Source organism: Cynoglossus semilaevis, chromosome 13 (genome assembly GCF_000523025.1).
Source record: "Cynoglossus semilaevis isolate Cse_v1.0 chromosome 13, Cse_v1.0, whole genome shotgun sequence".
Classification (NCBI taxonomy): Eukaryota; Metazoa; Chordata; class Actinopteri; order Pleuronectiformes; family Cynoglossidae; genus Cynoglossus; species Cynoglossus semilaevis.
Genome location: NC_024319.1, coordinates 5,005,913 through 5,024,704, shown reverse-complemented (window position 1 = coordinate 5,024,704; position 18,792 = coordinate 5,005,913). Strand labels below are relative to the sequence as shown.

The 18,792-nt window shown below is 43.7% G+C and overlaps 1 protein-coding gene and 1 long non-coding RNA gene across 2 annotated transcripts in view; one reads left to right on the top strand and one right to left on the bottom strand.

The window, feature by feature from the left end:
- The window catches only part of LOC103388246 (uncharacterized), a 51,054-nt gene extending 37,610 nt beyond the window's left edge, over positions 1-13,444 (bottom strand). Inside the window, exons 1-2 of the long non-coding RNA XR_522501.2 lie at positions 13,228-13,444; positions 10,282-10,396 (exon numbers count right to left, since the gene is read on the bottom strand). This is a non-coding gene — a long non-coding RNA (uncharacterized LOC103388246). The remainder of the gene's footprint in view (positions 1-10,281; positions 10,397-13,227) is intronic.
- Positions 1-18,792, top strand: part of itga10 (integrin, alpha 10) — a 28,995-nt gene that overhangs the window by 8,087 nt on the left and 2,116 nt on the right. The window contains exons 5-26 of the mRNA XM_008323153.3: positions 1,629-1,743; positions 2,569-2,696; positions 4,246-4,394; positions 8,948-9,098; positions 11,920-12,085; positions 12,428-12,501; positions 12,592-12,736; positions 14,045-14,193; positions 14,313-14,456; positions 14,584-14,790; positions 14,900-15,030; positions 15,633-15,799; positions 15,918-16,060; positions 16,212-16,322; positions 16,708-16,793; positions 16,885-17,026; positions 17,102-17,194; positions 17,283-17,359; positions 17,569-17,658; positions 17,748-17,832; positions 18,317-18,430; positions 18,515-18,622. Of these exons, the coding sequence (XP_008321375.1) occupies positions 1,629-1,743; positions 2,569-2,696; positions 4,246-4,394; positions 8,948-9,098; positions 11,920-12,085; positions 12,428-12,501; positions 12,592-12,736; positions 14,045-14,193; positions 14,313-14,456; positions 14,584-14,790; positions 14,900-15,030; positions 15,633-15,799; positions 15,918-16,060; positions 16,212-16,322; positions 16,708-16,793; positions 16,885-17,026; positions 17,102-17,194; positions 17,283-17,359; positions 17,569-17,658; positions 17,748-17,832; positions 18,317-18,430; positions 18,515-18,622 (2,775 nt within the window). The remainder of the gene's footprint in view (positions 1-1,628; positions 1,744-2,568; positions 2,697-4,245; positions 4,395-8,947; positions 9,099-11,919; positions 12,086-12,427; positions 12,502-12,591; positions 12,737-14,044; positions 14,194-14,312; positions 14,457-14,583; positions 14,791-14,899; positions 15,031-15,632; positions 15,800-15,917; positions 16,061-16,211; positions 16,323-16,707; positions 16,794-16,884; positions 17,027-17,101; positions 17,195-17,282; positions 17,360-17,568; positions 17,659-17,747; positions 17,833-18,316; positions 18,431-18,514; positions 18,623-18,792) is intronic.

The following is an 18,792-nucleotide window of genomic DNA, read 5'->3' as shown; positions in this document are numbered from 1 at the left end:
TAAAACAACGATGCAAAGGACAAGAGTCTTTCGTTAGCTAGTATAGCTAACGGAATATAACACATTTAGCTAACTTAACTAGCGCTGCTATACACTGAGGTCGACTTTGTTTACATTCGTCTGTTGTACGCCGCACACTGGACTGAGCTGCATTCGCTTTCTTTCGTTTGCGTCTGTTTTTTGGGGGGGGAACTTTTAGCCCTTCATTATGGCTCTCAGGTGGCTCCCAGGTGTAAGTCAGACTGTTCCGATGTTTTTTATGTTCTAGACTCCGATGTTACCACTGTGTTAGCGTAGGTACTTATGAACAGTGTGTGAAAACATTTGACGTCCCACCGTAGTAACAGGGACTACGACTGAAGTCTTCCTTCCATGTCCAATGGTTTAGGTCAGAATACTGTAACCTTATTTTACTCTATACGGGATCTGACATGTTTTGCAGCTCTGTGTGTGTGCGTGTGTGTGTGTGTTCGTTAGCTCCAGTGGTTCTGCAGTTTTGAGGTTTCTGGCTCTCATACAAACACAATTCTGCCTAGACAAGGAGGCAACAGTGTGTGTGTGTGTGTGTGTGTGTATGCACTGTAGCCTCTGCTCACCTTTACATACTGACTGTGTGACTGACGTTGTCCATGTGTGACCGTTACAGTTAGCCTGGCTAACATTTTGGCGTCTGCCAGATTTTTTTTTTTTGGTTTCCTCCCGATCGCCCTATAGAGTCAGATACAGTCGGAGTGAGCCAGAGTTAATTTGTGCGTATTGTATGTGAGTGTGTGTATGTGCGCACAGGCGTTTGTGTGTCTAAACCCCAGTGGTCAGGTCTATAACAGGATCGGAATGCGTCTCCGGCCCTTTGTTAATGACAGACCTGCTAAAAGCCATAGCACCTCTCTGGGCTTTCTTCCGTAGATTTCTCTCATCGCTCTCTCCGTCCCTTCTTCTCTGTCTGTCTGTGTGAGTGTGTGTGTGTGTGTGCCCAAGGAGAAACCCGTTCATAATGACAGGGCAGGCCGTACCAGGATGTTTTTCTTTCTCTCCTTCTACTCCACTGCACCCCCCATTAGGTCTACACTCTTTGTCCCTGGGGTGTACGAACCAGTTTCTCTTTTATCTACTCTCACTGCATTTTTCCACTTTGTCTTAAAGCCAAATAAACTAGCTGGTTTTTTTTTGGTTTTTTTTGAAGAAATATAACCCCCTCCTCCTGCCCCCCTAAATTTAACACAGTCAGAGTTTAATTGTTTCCCTGGTCTGGTGCTCCAGCTCTGTTAAAGCACTCATGACAACAGCGGCTGCCAACACGTTAACAATAGCGCTCTTTGCTTCTCCCTCAGTTTTGGTTCCCCCCAAAAAAAACAAAGAAAAAAAAACCACACCATTGTAGTGTTTCCATGACTTGTCCTCTCCTAAGTTGTTTTCTGTTTGTCCCTCGTCCACTCTCTCACTGTTTATTCTGAGGTCACTCAGCCACACGTGTTTACGCCTGTAGTCTCTTTGATAACCACCGAAAACAAAACACCTACACCGCCTGAGAGGGGAACATAAATATTTAAAAAAACACAGGTTCAATCAACAGCAAATGCTTCTGTAATTGTGTCACCTGTGAAACAGATGCTATTGTGTGTTGGCAGGCATGCGCCCCCCTGTGGTCCCAGGAGTGCGGGACGTCGATGTTCAGCAAAGGCATCTGCGCCTCCGTCAGTGACGATATGGAACCCAGAGAGACCATCGCCCCGACGGCACAAAGTAACCACACATATGAACATGCACACGCACACTCACGGGCCACAACGGGTTCTAACATTTGACAGGAGGGGGCGCACCAGGAGCAGATAGATGGAGTGTTTGTCTGAATCATCTGCTCATTTTTACTGAAGGGCAAAGTGAAACATTGCACCTCAACCACAAAATGTGCCACCTACTGGGAAATCATGGGCATTGCAAGGGAAAAAGGCAAAAACAACAGAAGTCTAATCTAATTTAATAATATAATCTGGACCAGTGGGCCGGATTAGGAAGCCTATAGGGCCATGTCAGGTCCCCAGGCCGTAGTTTGCCCACCCCTGCACCAGGAGAATATTTTCTCATGACTCCCATTTGGGTAAAGTCTGGACTGGTCATCCCTATTTTGGCACAGTCATTTGGGGAAGCAGACCTGTGCTGATCTCAGATGTGGTCAATCAAATATGTCGGAGTTTTCTTTGGCCAAATCTGGACCCAATCAGGGAGTGTGAAGTGATTACTAAACCAACAACAAAACGTTTCCACAATGAGAAAGAGAGTGTGACACACAGGAAGACGACTTCTTGTGGTCCAGTCGACACAGCAAACCTGGGCCGCAGAAATTGAGGAAAGACTGATTGAGTGTTGGCAGCAGCACGTGTGCCCATAAATCGTCGGCTGCAGCGGACACCTCACCAAGAATTTGGTCGACTTTAATTGGTTTGACAAATCACGTCTCGTGTGATCGTCATAAACCAAAACCAGTCAGACAGATTCTGAAAAGTTGTGTCGAAAATTCTGAAACTGCACTAACCAACCAAACCCTTCTTAATCTCCCACATTCGGCAGGGTGCTCCACCTACATGGACATCGTCATCGTGTTGGACGGCTCCAACAGCATCTACCCCTGGTACGAGGTGCAGAACTTCCTGAGTAACATCCTCAGCAAGTTCCACATCAGCTCGGACCAGATGCAGGTAAACGTGAACATCAACGCTCATCTCCACTGTCTGTGGATGGTATTTACATTGGTAATGGAAAAAAAAAAGCTGTGGTTGAAAAGTTCTCCAAGAGTTCTCTCTCCCACAATGCTCTGGAACGTCTTAGCCCAGAGCCCAGAGCAAAACGACGGGCTAAAAAGTGAAAGCAGGCCCGAAATGACATGTATTTCAGAGAGATTGTTTAGAATGAATTGCGGTAATGATGTGAAGAGACATTAGTGGAGCCGCTCTGAGGTTTAGTTGAAGGGAAGTCAAAGGCTCCAAGGACGTTAGTCCGAGCTTGACAACGAGGGGAGAAGGAGGTGAGTGGGGGGTTTGGAGTGTGGGGTGGTCGTGGAGTGTAGGAGGGGTATGTGAGGTGAAGAGGAAATACCTCTGGTTTTTGAATGAATTCAGAGATTCCTTGGACTGTACTGTTTGCTTTAAAAACAAAAGTGTTGTTACTAAGCTATGTCCATTTTTGTGGTTAAAATTCAGAAAAAAATGTACTTTTTTGGTATGCTAACTTATGATCACAGTTAAATCCTACACTAATAATTTCCTGAAAGTCCTCAAAAATAAAAGGTTCTCAAAAATGACTTAAAAATACACTCATTTGCTTTAAAATACATAGCTTTGTCCATTTTTGTGGTAAAAATTAAGAAAAAATATACTTTTTTGGTACTCCAACTTTTAATCACAGTAAAATGTTATACTAATAAGTCCCTAAAAAAGTCTTCAAAAGTAAAAGTTTCTCAAAAAAGACTAAAAATACACTCATTTGCCTTTAGGAGATACAGTATTTGACTTAAGTCAGAACCCAAAAAACACAAGTGTCAGATGTTACTGCCCACAAGTATGTAGAAACCATGGACATGTGGCATTGTTGAAATGCTCGTGTGTTTGTGCATTTGTACGAGAGGAAGTCAAGACGTTTGAAGGCAACTTAAAAAAAAAAAAAAAAAAACGAATGTAGGAAAAAAACATGGCCTTTTTATCTACATTTCTGCCATTTGGGTCTGAACTCTTCCGTAAGCTTCGTTCTCACCAGGAAATGCTGTCTTTGTGAAAATTTTAGTTTTACATTTTAAAGTTTTAAATATTCCGGTCAGACTCACAGCAAGTGTCAGATCCAGCATCACAGAGAACAGTTCGACAGGACATGGTCAAACTGCGAAGCGACGACTAAAATCCACCAACGACAGGAAGAGAAATTTTGAGAAAGTATAGATATTTTGGTCTGGATATTTCTACAATTCACATTATTGATGAATAATTGTGACTAATTATGAATTCACCACAGCTACCGTCTTAATCAGATTAAAAATTGTAACCGTTTGATACCCCTAGTGGTCACAGCTGTGTAGATGACCGTCTTATTATGTTGAATTCAGACACATCTTGAAATAAAAAAAAAAACTGTCTCTGACTTTACTGTTTTTTTTTTTCGTGGCACAATCAGGTTGGGTATGTTGAATTCAGACACGTCTTGAAATAAAAACAAAAACCGTCTCTGACTTTTCTTTTTTTTTCGTGGCACAATCAGGTTGGTGTACTACAGTACGGTGAAGTAGCCGTCCATGAGTGGTCTCTGATGGACTACCAGACCACACAGGAGGTGGTGGACGCTGCCAAGAACATCAGCCGACAGGAGGGACGGGAAACACGCACTGCATATGCCATCCACATGGCCTGGTACGCCTGTCAATCACCGCACTCTCTCTCCTCACTGGTTCGACCTCCTCTGTGAAAACACTGCAGGTTTGGCAGGCCAACAGGAAATGGCCGGCTGTTTACCTTTTGGTGAAACATTCTTATGGGGTTTTTCTCTCCAAATCTATCGTGGTCTATTTTTATTTATAATGACAATCAGCTCTATTTTCCTTCCAGTCTGTGCGACTCTTTAATTACATGTTCCAGTATGTTTCTGATTTACAGCTTATCACGGGGATTAGACTAAACATCAGTGACTATTTAAAGAGGCTCCGTTCAACATTTGTTTTTAAAGTGTAAATCAAATCACTCTATGTGTGTGTGTGTAATATGAAAGCAGTCACCCCTAATTATGATGAATTATCACATTGCTGTGTGAAAATATTCTGTACTTCAGACCGATTGCTTCGTCAAAAAAAAAAAATTGCCGGCTGCCCACCAGGCACCAGACACCAGACGTACAGAAAGCCTGAAACTATATGAGGACTATAATAGGCAGCTAGCAGGGCTGGCTATACTGTGGCTAAGTGGGTGGAGAGTTCAACTCAAGTGATTTTGGCTAAGACGTAGAACACCAAGTTAGCCGCGGAGTCCCGTTCAAGTCTGGATGAATGGTGGGAGGGGCGTTGGGTTGAAGAACTCCTCCAAATGTCATTATGAAGATTACACGCTGTGGTAAACCCTGACAAGTGAAGGAGCCGAATAATTCCCCCCCTCCCTTCCCCGCACACCCTTAATAAGCAGACATTTTGACACAAAAATGAAAGACTTTTTTTTTTTTTTTTTTAAAGAACAACTTATATCTGTCATTCCACTCTGTAATGGACTGTCACGTTAATGGAGACATATTTAATGCTGGAGATAAACATATCAATCAAGCATATTTTTATTAGCATTACTTTTACTATTACTTTACTTTACTATTACTTCACCTAATCAGGTCAGATCTCTATAATAACAGTAGAAACACAGAGAACGGGTGGGGAATAATCCAAAAATTGCATTTTCTCTGGAGGGGAATAATCCAAAAATTGCATTTTCTTTAACAAAAAAGTAGGGCAGGAAAAACAAATCTCACAAAACCCACAATGGCTCCTTCACTTGGGGGAAGAAAAAACAAACGAGGAAATACAGTAAAAGCCCAGTACAGTATTTTATCTGATAAAAAACACCACCATACACTCGTAGTGGTATTTATAAAAGACTTTCTCATGAAGTACTATAACTAGTAGTATATATACTACTCCTTCAAAGACCTCTATAACTATAACAACTATATTCCTAATCTTAGACCTGAACTATAACAACTATATTCCTAATCTTAATCCTAATCTGAGACTCTCATTAATCCCGACTCCAAACTAAATTTAAACCCTGACCCTCAAAACGCCCCTTCACTCGGTGGGGACCTGCAAAATGTCCCAACGAGAACAAGCTGTCCCCTCAACAATGTGCTCATAGAGCTACACACACACACACACACATGCACACACCGGGTAATTGTAGAGTTCCTGTTTTCTGGTTCCATTGAAGGGAGAATGTGGAGGTGTTTATGAAAAGCAGTGAGTGGAGAACGGAGTGACTGTAACTGTGGTCCAGATCAGAGACTGACTCGGTCTGAGGTAGTTCCTGTGAGAAAACGGATCGACTGAACTGGAGCGAGTGCCAGGGTAAAGAAATCCAAGACGTGAAATTATTTTAGATTATAATCTGATATCACATAGACGGCTCATATCAACAGTCTAACAGTTTTTCTTAGGTCCTACGTATATAAACACATGCAGTTCTTCACACAGAAAAACAGGGAGATTAGCTGAGCTGGTGCTGCTGGTGCTGCCGACTCAGCAGCACCGCTGCAGGTGTGGCACGGCCTGACCCAGTCCTGTGGGCCAAGTGGTCCTTCAGCTTCCCACAGCTGTACAAATACACAAGGAGACACGGGAGGAGTACACACAGGAGTACCTACAACTACAGTACACCCTCCTATTAACAAGTACTTCAAATTCACACTACACTTACAGTCTGAATATCTACAGTACAGTAGATGTAAGGCAGAGGCTGGATTCACCTGTGACCTGAACTCCAACAGCATGTTTGACTCTTGACCTTTGACCCCCAACCTTGTCCTTATTATAAACTTAACCCCAAACCTGAGCCCTGAGCTTAAATAGCTCTCAAAAGAACCTCTCGCCTTTCATGTCTCACTTTCTTTCTGTCACTGCTTCGTCACTGCTCCTGTTGCAGTTTTTTTTTTTTTAACTTATTTGATCATCTGTTATTTAGTATTAGTACTGAGACTTCATAGTGAATACAAAGTATAAAAACTACGACCCGACCAGTTAATATAACATCCTTTGTGACGACCTAGTGCCCTCCTAGGTCTGTTATTTAGTATTAGTACTCACAAACCAACACAAGGGGGACCTGAGACTTCATAGTGAACACAAAGTATAAAAACTACGACCCGGCCAGTTAATATAACATCCCTTTGTGACGACCTAGTGCCCTCCTAGAGGACTCCTCCCCCACTTTGAGAACCACTGCATTCTTTTATCTCACATTATTATTTCTTTGGGGGGGGGGTGTACATTTGAACAAAAATAACACACTTCTCTGAAGTATTTTTTTAATCTTATGAACTACTTTTTACAAAGGTGTAAAGATGACAAAAAACTGAGGGGAGAGAGTTGTGGAAAACTGAAGAAAGATCCAGAAGAGGTTTGCACACAGTGAAGGGAACAGTTCCAGAACTGGTGTTTAGTTTACACAGGGCGACACAGTCTGGGGGAATTAGACCACATGGAGACACTGTGAGCAGGATTGTCTGAAATTAACTGGAGGATCTAAAGATAGTTAGAACTGCACAGACGAAGATTCACAAAAAAACAAAACAAAAAAAAACAAAAATAGGGCGGAAACATTCAACCACACGTGTTTTAGTTAGAGATGGTCTCAGTGGTGCAGGAAGAAGATCAGATGAGGAAAATAAGATGGTTTTAAATTGTAATTTTAAAGAGTTCTAGGGGTGGGGGTGGAGGGGGGGCTTTACTTTCTAGTAGTAGGAGAGTAAAATACCTAGTAGTAGAGTTCTTAAAGCAGTGGTTCACAACCTTTTTTGCTTGTGACCCCATTTCTGATGCGCCCAGTTTCGTTAGCAACCTTTTTTTTGGCTTGTGATCCCATTTCTGATGCGCCCAGTTTCGTTACCTCCTGACGCTGGGTCATTGTAATGTTGACAGAAAAATGACTGGTGTGTGTGTGTGTGTGTGTGTGTTTTTCCTCTCTTCTTACAGAGAAGTTGACACCATCATCAAATAACCTCCTGCTCTAGGGTTAACCACCTATTTTCACAACGCTCCATCCATCTGAGACCATCTCAGTCGTCACTACCACAACTCCATAAAATGAGAAGTAAATAAAACCAGGGTTACCTCTCCCTCTCTCTCTCCCTCTCCCTCTCTCTGTTTTATTATTATTTTATTGCATTAGTCACACAGCGGTAACACCACATGAGCATTAATTGCACATTTTTCTTTATAGTCTTCGGTTTCATTTTATTGTCTTAAATCTTTTAAGTTGGTTTTCCAAACCCTATTTCTACAGTTAACATTCAATTTCTCCTCCTTTTTCCTCGTCCATCGTTTCATCTTTGCCAGGGTGGCACTCTTTTTTGTTTGTTTTTTTATTATTATTTTTCCCCCAGTAAAACTCTCACATAAATCTCTTTGTTTCTGTACTTTTAACTCTCTGTGCCCCCCCTCCCCTCCCCCCGTTGTCTCCCTCTCTCTCCCTTTCTCTCCCTTTCTCTGCACCCGATGTAATTTGCAGACTGCACAGGGGAAACAGTTGTTTTTAACTCAGAGTTTCTTGTGGCCGACCACAACGTTATATTTAGGTCATGGCTGGAGTTAGGCCTGAAAATGACTGAGTTCACAAGCAGTGACTACCCTGTGTGTGTGTGTGTGTGTGTGTGTTGGTCTGAGGCTTTGCCAATCCTATTCAACACTTGCAGCAGGTCCTGCCGAGAACAGGTTTCCTGCAGACCAACAGGGTGCGGCCTGGGTCTGTCCGTGCGTTTGTCATCTGGCCTTCCTCTCCGTACCGTGGCACAGACCGGATGGGAATGCACAGATGCGGTCGCCGCGTGCGATGACACATGCACGCTGTGTCTAATATCCGCTTTGAGTCAACTGAATGTATGTGTGTCATACGGCGTGACTAATATATTTATATCTGTACTTGATGGGAATGGACTGCGATCCAGGATCTAATTCCTCCACCAGCTATTCATTTTCTCAGAGAAGCTCTTAAAATTGTATGTTATCATATAGAGGCAGTTTATTTGAGATCACTGAGAACTGAAGGACTGGATCCTCCCTGTCGCCCTCTGTCTCCCTTCAGTCCTCTGATCCCGTTATATTTCAGGTCCAGTTCCACTCACATCTCGCCTCAGGCTCCCAGTATCTAACACCATTCATTACCAGGATATAATTTTACGTGATTCTGATCATTTCTTATTGTCTTTTTTTCTACAGCACTGAGGCGTTCAGTGCCGACCGCGGTGCCAGAGATGGAGCCACCAAGGTGATGATTGTGGTGACGGACGGGGAGTCACATGACGGGGAGGAGCTCCCAGGCGCTCTGGAGGAGTGTGAGAAGAGGAACATCACGAGATACGCCATCGCTGTGAGTAAACGTCCCACAGTTTCCGCTCAATTTCACATAAATAGTCTGCAAAAAATAGCCACGTCCATGGGTCATCAGCAGCCCACAGGTGGGGCGGGGGCTCAGAGGGGGTCGTGTACAACATTTATAGTAGCAACAAAAATCATTGATTACACCCAGCAGTCAGTCAGCGGGGTGTGTCCAGCATTTATGACATTCCATGTGCAGTGTGTGAACGTGGTCCACTGACCACATGCTGGGAACCCTCGAGCGACTATACAATCCCACTACCACTCCCCAAGGAACAACATCACCAAATGAACCCCTTCATTTTACTTTAAATAGCCACAAACGGGAACAAAGACTCGTCCCTTTTTCAGCCCCACTCAGCCCCCCCCACCCCACCCCACTTACTCCCCCACAACACACAGACACAGCCTGAGCATTGGTATGGTTTTAGAATCAGAGGACGAGACACATTCTGGTGGCAGGACTGGTTACAGACCCCTCCCTATCCCACAAGAGAAGCCGAGGAACCACCAGACTCCTCTCTGCAGCGCTCCCACAGAGGGGAGCTGCTGAGTGCCAGCGCGGAGCAGCAGTGGCCGAGTGCCACCATAGAAATGTGTGCTGCTGGTCTATAAATGGAGAGGCTGCTGGTTTCCCTGGTTGGACGTGCTGATTCCACAGCGAAAGAAAATGTAACATTTTCAAACTGTTTCTTTATCAGGAAGTCAATGTCAGTGTTTGACCACTGGTAAAATCTAAGAAGAATCCTGTGGTAGATGATAAATAAGACAGGGATGTTGCCGTCAGTTGGCAAAATTAGTCATTTTTGAGAAGCTCTGATTCATGATTTCACCTTCTTAACCAACCATCTGATGAACAGCGATAAACAACTGATAACTGGACAGTTAGGAAAACTTCTACCAAACGGTGTGGAATACAATCATTTCAGACACTTTCCTTTGCATAAAAGTCTGGTCCAATAATATCTTAGTATGAACTTGGTCAAAAAAAATGTCAAAATCATTTTCAAAATGCAAATCTAGATCAGAGTGCTGTTGTGGAACGGAGTAAACTCATATCTCGGGGGCACCACTGTACTTTTGAAATTTGCCAACAACAAACGTTTCTCACTCATATTAACACTTCTGGTAATCTGTGTGATCAGGGATCTAAAAAAGTGTTTGATTCAACTCACAGTACTCCGGTGACTCCTGGGATCTGATACTGCCATCCTCCCAACATTTAATTTCTTCACATTCAAGCAGGATCTCAGCAGGACGTCCACCGTCAGGACCAAACGTCCAAACCAGCTGCAAAAGAAAGAGACAGAGTTTAGGCTGAGACAACACGACTGCAGATAAACACAAACAACTGCAACGATAATAATCACCCAATGAAAAAGATTCTCTCTCTTCATATATATAAACATATATATATTTATATATAGTTGTTGCAACAACCACTATATTAGGTTGGAATTAATAACCTGGGAACTCAGTTTCAAACACCAATTGCTCCTTTTTTATGAAATATATGGCTCACAGCTGCTGCTCAGTTTGCATGAAACACAGTTTGCATAAAAGTATACGGTGACTTTTATTTAACGACGGTGCTTCAGAGGATCACTGATGTTTTTCCACCGTATCCTTGGAGAGACATTACTGTAGAAACTGTAGACGGAGGGAGACAAAACAAAGTGCCTGTTGGGGGTCAGTGATGATGGGGGGATCTGCTCTGGGTGTAATGGAAGCCATGTTTTGATCTTACACTCTGCTGCTGCTGCTTCTGTGTGTGTGTGTGTGTTTGAAACCACTCACAGGAGACGTCTGTGCTTTCAAAACAAGAGTGTGTGCCGAGCAGGCTGTGTTTTCTACATCAGTGCAGGTCGGGGGCAAGAATGAGTGTTTGTGGGGCAACAGTTCACGCAGAACCATGTCAAATATGTGTGGCCACTTAAATTCACATCCAAAACAACCACACTGGAACCAGTCGCTCACTCCTCCAAGTGCAGTTAAAATTTACAGTAGAAAACGTTTGATTTTCTCGCAGCTTCTCCTCTGTTTTAATAATACCCTCGTAGCAGCTGAAGGTCTCGGCCTCGAGATCTGAACATCCACGGTTATATGCGGACTTTCTTTATGTTGCACACTACGCCCCTCTTCACCCCCTCTTCCCCACCCTTTAAAAACAGAGGATTTCCTCAGTTTGCCCGGCAGTCGGAGTCACAGAGGGACATCTGTGGGTTTGGTTTCTCTTATGGAATTCTGTCCTGTACGTTTCAGTCACTCAGCCGTAGGCCTTTTTTCCCCCCCTTCTGTAAATCTTGAAGTCAGTCACTCTTTTGCCTTCTTGCCAGGTCTGTGCATCTCATTTACAAACCCCTGGTGGCTGCCATTTCCTCCAGTCACATGTTTTCCACTCAGCAGGCGTTGTTTAATCATGGGTGCGTAATGGAGACGCTCATTCATCTGGGTTCACCTGAGACTGTTCACCATCACTGAACGACTATTCACACTCACATTCACACCAGCAGGTCTGAGGTCAGCCTCAAATGAAAAATGTTTAACTTTAAATTCATCCGCCGTGCTGTACCCCTGCAGTAGCTTCACGACCCCCACAAGGGGACACGCACTCCTCTTTGGGAACCAGTGTGGCCAGTTGTGAGAGATGACCTTTTTCCATGCCAGCACAAGCAGCTAACCAATCAGATTTATACATCACTCCGCTTCTAAAGAAATGTTTTTTCTATATTTTTCAGAAAGTTTCTAAAAATGATCTTTGCTCTGTCTTTGTCTACAGACTGAATACTTTTTTCTCCTCTCCTGTGCTTCAGGTTTTGGGTCATTACATCCGCCGGCAGCAGGACCCCGAGACGTTCATCAATGAGATCAAGTACATCGCCAGCGACCCTGATGACAAATTCTTCTTCAACGTGACGGATGAAGCTGCACTCAATGACATCGTCGATGCCCTGGGAGATCGAATCTTCACACTGGAGGGTGGGTGATGTCTCAGAACAAGGCTGCGTGAGAATGGATCTGTGCAAGAACAAAACTGTGAGTCAGAAGAAGGAAGCCGAGAAGTAGAAGAGCGGAGAGGAGATGAACCCAGATGAGATGTGGTGCCACACAGTGGAGGGTTTTAAAAGGTTTAGAAGGGAAAGAATGGGAGCTAAGGAAAGGGTGTGGTGCTGTGTGAGAGAGACTGTTGATGCCATATATATATATATATATATATATATATATAAGACACTGAAGTGGAGGAAGGAAGGGAGGGTCTGTGTAAAGAAATGTAAAGATAAAAAGTGCTGACTGGACCCGTTTGTCCTCATGCACCTGCAGGGACGCTGGGCTCCAACCAGAGCTCGTTCCACATGGAGATGTCTCAGATCGGCTTCTCCACACACAGGCTGGACGTGAGTCTCACACACATTTTCTTCATCAGTGTTAGAAAGATATGTATTTGTTTGTTGTTCCTCATCCTCGCACTGCTTTTCATCTTTCAGGACGGCATTTTATTTGGCATGGTGGGTGCCTACGATTGGGACGGTGGCGTGTTGAAGGAAGGAGTGAACGGTCGCATCGTGCCTTCCAGGGAAGCTTTTGAGAGCGAGTTCCCGCTGGAGCTCAAAAATCATGCCGCTTATTTAGGTACCAGTACACTCATTTACTTGTGTTTTTTTTTTTTTAAGTTTAATCAGTAATACAAATAGGAACACAAAGCTGGTCGCAGGAATTGAAGAAAGACACAAAAAATTTCCCCAACATCTCTGAGTCTATCTATTTTTAGTTTTTATAGCCATCTGCTGCCACTTAGTGTACTTAATATATTGATATATTAGGTATTCATTATTATTATTATTTGCTTTAAATAAATAACATCACATAATATAATTTTTCCAGAACAATGGTTGGGAATCACTGCCTTAAAGTAACAAATTATTTTCCGACCCCTGAACCCAGGTAACATTTTGTCCAGATTAACTGAATAAGCTCTAAACTTATCAACACACATCAAAAGTTTTAAAAAGTACTGACTTTTAATTAAATATTAACATTTTCAAAATGACCGTTTAGCAAAAGATAACTATTATTTTAGGTCAATATTCATTGTCAGCCGTGAAAATAGTTTCAGGTCTTACCTTTACTTGAAAATGGCGTCTTGGCACCGGAAGTCATTTTCTTGTAAAAGTCCATTCCTTGTGTTTTAGACGTTGAATTATCCGCTGAATTGACGTATTATCGTATTATTATTATTAACATCACGTCATCGTTATCTTAATAAACAGTGTCCACTTGATAAGTGACAGTTAAAAAAAAACATAATAAAACAAAGTGACGAACAACTGCAGTAACTTGACTTTGAATCATGGGTAATTTAATTTAGTCGTCCGAGCACCTGCGTAAAAGAAGAGCAGCAAGCACCTGGGCTCACGTCTGCCACCCCTCGGTGCGGCATGGTACTGTTTGCAACATGTTCCTTTTCTCTGTGGCGTACTCGCGATCACAGAGCACGTATTTTCGTCACAATAATTAAATATATTACACAAACCGGCACGCGCCAATCTATATGGTGTGAGGGATGATACCGTGGTTGCCAGATGTATTTGTTATGCACGCTTTTAGGTGTTGTTTTCCCTTTTCTTTTAAATACCGGGAAATATTTATACCTGCGTGTGGAGGTTGTTATGCACGCCGTTAGGTGTTGTTTTTCTTTAAATGCCGGGAAATATTTATACCTGCGTGTGGAGTTTTTATGTTTGTATAGAAAGTGTCGTTGTCTACTTAGTTTTACTCCAAATGTGAAAGTGTTGTTGTCTACTTAGTTTTACTCCAAATGTTGTCCACAAAGCCACTAGTCTAGTTTTAAACGTAAGTAACGCGGCCAAACTACATGTTTTCCTTTAACGAAAGTGCTATTTAAGGCATAACGCAGCATGTACATGGATGTGTGTTCAGGTTACACAGTGTCCTCTGTGATCGTTGGGGACTGGAGGAGGCTGTACGTCGCCGGAGCTCCTCGCTTCAAGCACAAAGGCAAAGTCATCCTGTTCGAACTGAGTGACGACAGCAGTGTCAACATAGTACAGGCCCTTAATGGAGAACAGGTACGGGTTTCTTTTCGTTCGGTCTCCAGCTCAAAATACAACCGCGTAAACCTAAAGAAAACTAGCAGCCAATGTCTCTATCTAGTGGCGGTAAGCTGAAACGACATGTATTTTGACAGATTGGCTCATACTATGGCAGCGAGGTGTGTGGGCTGGATATCGACCAGGATGGCATCACTGATGTCCTTCTGGTGGCCGCGCCGATGTACCTCGGCTCAGGAAACAAGGAGGCTGGAAGAGTTTACATCTACACGCTGAATGGGGTGAGACCACAGTGATCGCCCCCTTATGGAATGAGACAATTTCACATTCTGCAACAACTTGTGTCTCCCAAGACTGACATTATATATTTATTTTATGTGGCCTGCTCTGAATTCTCCTACATTTCAGGAGGAGGTGTTTGTTGCCAATGGCACTCTGAAGTCGGATGAAAAGTCCCAGGATGCCAGGTTTGGTTATGCCCTGGCAGCTGCTCCTGACCTCAACCATGACGGCTTCACCGACCTGCTCGTCGGAGCCCCACTGGAGGATGAGCACAGCGGGGCCGTCTACCTGTACCATGGAGACGGTATTTACATCAACCACAATTATAAACAGGTTACTGGTTACTAATTTACTAAAAAAAAAACCACATCAACAACCTTTCCCGCTGACTTTCAGACGTCACTCACACCGACTGATCTGTCTCTGGCTCTCGTCCCCACAGCGTATTGCAGCGTCATCAATTTCACCCTCACTGCAGTATTTTGGCCGCAGTTTGAGTGTTCGCCTGGACCTGGATGGAGATGAGCTAATCGACTTGGCAGTGGGAGCTCAGGGCAGTGCTGTCCTGCTCAGGTGACTGAACATGAAGGAGAAAGGGCTTTTACACATTTAATGTAATAAACAAAACCACTGCAGTGATGTATCATCTAGAGCAGCGGCCCCCAAATCTTTTTGTACCAAGAACAGGTACAGACCGGTTCTGTTGTTGAATTATCATAAAGGATCATTCAATTTTCAAAATATATTTTTTTAAATGTATTGCAGACATTCATTTTTAATATAGAGCAGTGTTTCTCAAAATATGGTATGGATACCATTGGTGGTACTTGTGCTCCCCTAGTGGTAAGTGGGGAATCAGAAATCAATAGTGGAATTTTGCATTGAAAAAAATTATTAATAATTCCCTGTGTTAATTATTTCACGTGTGTTCTAACACCGTTCTTTGTTTGACAAAGTAAAAAAATGGTGCAGCACTTCCTGTTTACCTTTGAATTAGTTTCTTTGTTTGATAGTTTATTGACAAAGTAAAAAAGTGGCACAGCACTTCCTGTTTACCTTTGAATTAGGAACACAGATTTTCTTTATTCGTTTTTAGTTCAGTGTTGTTTTTAAGGAGTCGAAAAACCAAACACTCAAACGTCACTTTAATAACTCGTCTTTCCTCCTGCCTGCAGCTCCCGGAGCATAGTCCAGGTCAATGTGAGTCTGTCCTTCCAGCCACACTCCATCAACGTCATCCAGAAGACCTGCCAGAGGGGCAGCAGAGAGTCGGCCTGTCTGAATGCCACGGCCTGTTTCACAGCCGTGTCCCGCTCCCCTGGGACGCGCGGCAACAGTTTCGGTAAAAGTTTTCTTTCATTTCATTCCACACCTTGTTCACTTTTACCGTCTCATCAAGACTGAACTCACCGTCACTCACTCTCGCCATCTGTCTCACCGACACGACTCTGTTTCTTCAGATCTGTGGGTGACGGCCATGTTGGACGACAGGAAGTTGTCCGCACGAGCCCTGTTTGATGACAGCTCCCACAGACAGACGCAGCGAGCGGTCCACGTTCACACAGGACAGACTCTGTGCTACAATCTGCCCTTCCATGTTTATGTGAGACACACACACACACACACACACACACACACACAGATGAACCACAGAGACACATGTGCAGCCCTTGATCATCCAGTCTTTCATACACAGACCAGGACAGACACCTGGTTTCACCGTCAACATTTCTGTGTCTCCGTCTTTGATGTAGGACACAGCCGATTACATCCGTCCAATCAGCTTCACACTGAGGTTTAAGATCAACAACACAGAGAGTGGCCCAGTGTTGGATGAAGGCTGGCCGACCTCAGTCAAGAAATCAGTGAGTGAAGATCTGACTATCAGACTGTAGGGCAGGGGTGTCAAACTGATTCAGGGGCCAAATCATAACATAATTACCTAAAATTAAATTACCTAAGTCTAATTTTTTTCTTTGTTTTCATTAAAAAAAAGCATTTTAGATATATCTCCATATTTAATGAAATGAAATTCATCAAGTGGGCCGGATTGAACCTAGTAGTGGGCATGTTTTGGCCCACAGGCCTTATGTTTGACACACCCTGCTGAAGCGGTTCTAAACGTAATAATTTTAGAAACCTCTGCTAAAAATAAAATGTGATTATTTCAACAACAACCACTGTTTTACATCCAACATCATCATCAAACCCACGGTTCTCTCTTTGACCCCCCCCTCACCCACTCTCCAGATTCCATTCTTCAAAGACTGCGGCGAGGACGATGTCTGTACCACGGACTTGTTGCTGCAGGCCCATATGGACATCTCTGGGACAAAGTATATTCTGATGTTTTTTTTATTCTATATTTCTTTCAAATCTTTCTTCTTCTTCAGTCTTCAGTGTTTTTCTCTTCTCTCTGCTCCACAGACACAAGCCGTACGTGATCCGCAGTCCGCGGAGGCGACTGGCGGTGGAAGTGCAGCTCCAGAACAGACTAGAGAACGCCTACAACACCAGCCTGACCATGCACTACTCACGCAACCTGCACTTCTCCAGCCTTAGCATCAGGGTAGGAGATGCTCCGGCCACGTTGGCACACATCGAAGCAGCGCACACATCCTCACACACCTCTCTTCTGTTTCAGGAGGATCCTAACTTCAAGATCGAGTGCACGGCCATCGGTGCCAACAGCCACTCCTGTAACGTTAGCTACCCAGTGTTTCGCTCACAATCGAAGGTGAGGATGTTTAAAAACAAAATACAAAAATAAAAACAGCGTACTCGCTCAGAGCCGAGTCTGAACGTCTCTGCTTCTTCCTGCTCAGGTTAACTTCATGTTGGAGTTTGAATTCAGCTGCACCACTCTGCACAGTCGAGTTCAGATCAAACTGAACGCTTCAAGGTAGATACTACACGTGATGTATTAGTAGACATGCAGTACAAATACACAGGTATCTAGATACTGATAAGATACAAGACGAGGAAGGTACAACCAAACTGAAATCTTGTTTTTTGAGCATATAAGTGAGGAAAAAACTGCAGTATTTGTACTTCTGATCCTACAACAACACAGCGTCTTTTTCCTGATCTCCATATATTTCTCTCGTACAGCGACAGCGTGGAAAGAGATGACACTTTAGGAGACAACAGTGTTCAGCTGCAGAGCTTCGTTCAGTACGAACCAGATCTGTTTGTTAACAGGTACGTGTCCGTGTAGCGTTGTGACACCTGTTAGCGTTCTTCTTCTTCTGTTGGTGTACATTTACAGTACGTGTCGTTGTTCTGTGCAGTGACTCCAACCTAAACCGGTATGAAGTCCATCCCACACGCACGGTGTCCGAGGCGACAGGACCAGAGTTCTACACACACCTCAGAGTCAGTGTGGCGGCTTAAAATACTATGTTTTTTTAATTTTGTTCTTTAGTCATAGCGCCACCCTTTGGTACAAATAAATATTATGTAAGAAGGATTACATTTTGGGTGCTTGAAAATGCAGGAAAACTTGTCAATTTCACAAACATTATTGGATTCTAGAGCCTTGCAATATTGCTCTACAGCACCCCCTATGGTCAAAATAAGGAAAATATTATCTTATAGTCATTTTAATTATAGGACAATTTTCACATTCTAATGACATCTCCCCCTAGTGGACACAGATTTGGTCGACGTACTCCTAACAGCAGCTAGATCAGGGGTGTCAAACATACGGCATGCGGGCCAAAACCGGCCCACTAGGGTGTGAACCAAAATGGGTTTGAGACCCCTGATCTAGGTCAGCAGTTGCAAACAAATAACGCTTTCTTTGTCTCATTACGAAGCCAAACATACTAACACTGACATTGTCTGGTTACGGTTGCAGGTGCAAAATCTGGGCTGTTATTCAGTGAGTAATTTGGAGCTGAGGCTACATCTGCCCTCTGTGGCCGCAGGAGACCGGGTTTTCACGGCCGTCACGGACGTCTTCTCCTACAACGTGAGTCTCAATCCTGTCTCAGCGTTTTCAAACCTCTTTTTGCCTCAACCTCAACCTGACATTGACAGTTTAACCGCCCTGCAGGCCACAGGAGTGAACTGCAGCGTGCTGAGTGATCTGGCCCAACTCAAGTCCAGACAGAGAGATGTGCGCCCCCTTCACCCTGAAGACATGATACAGAATGACATACTGGTGAGCCCCCCCGCCCCCCTGCTGCCACATAAGAGCACAGCAACCATATTTATCTCGATGTTGTGGTTCCCACACTGGGGAGCGTGTCCCCCGAGGGGTGCCATTAGCTGGAGGTGGCGCAGAAAAAAAAAATACAGATAGAGGCAAACGGTGAACTTCAGTGGAGGTTA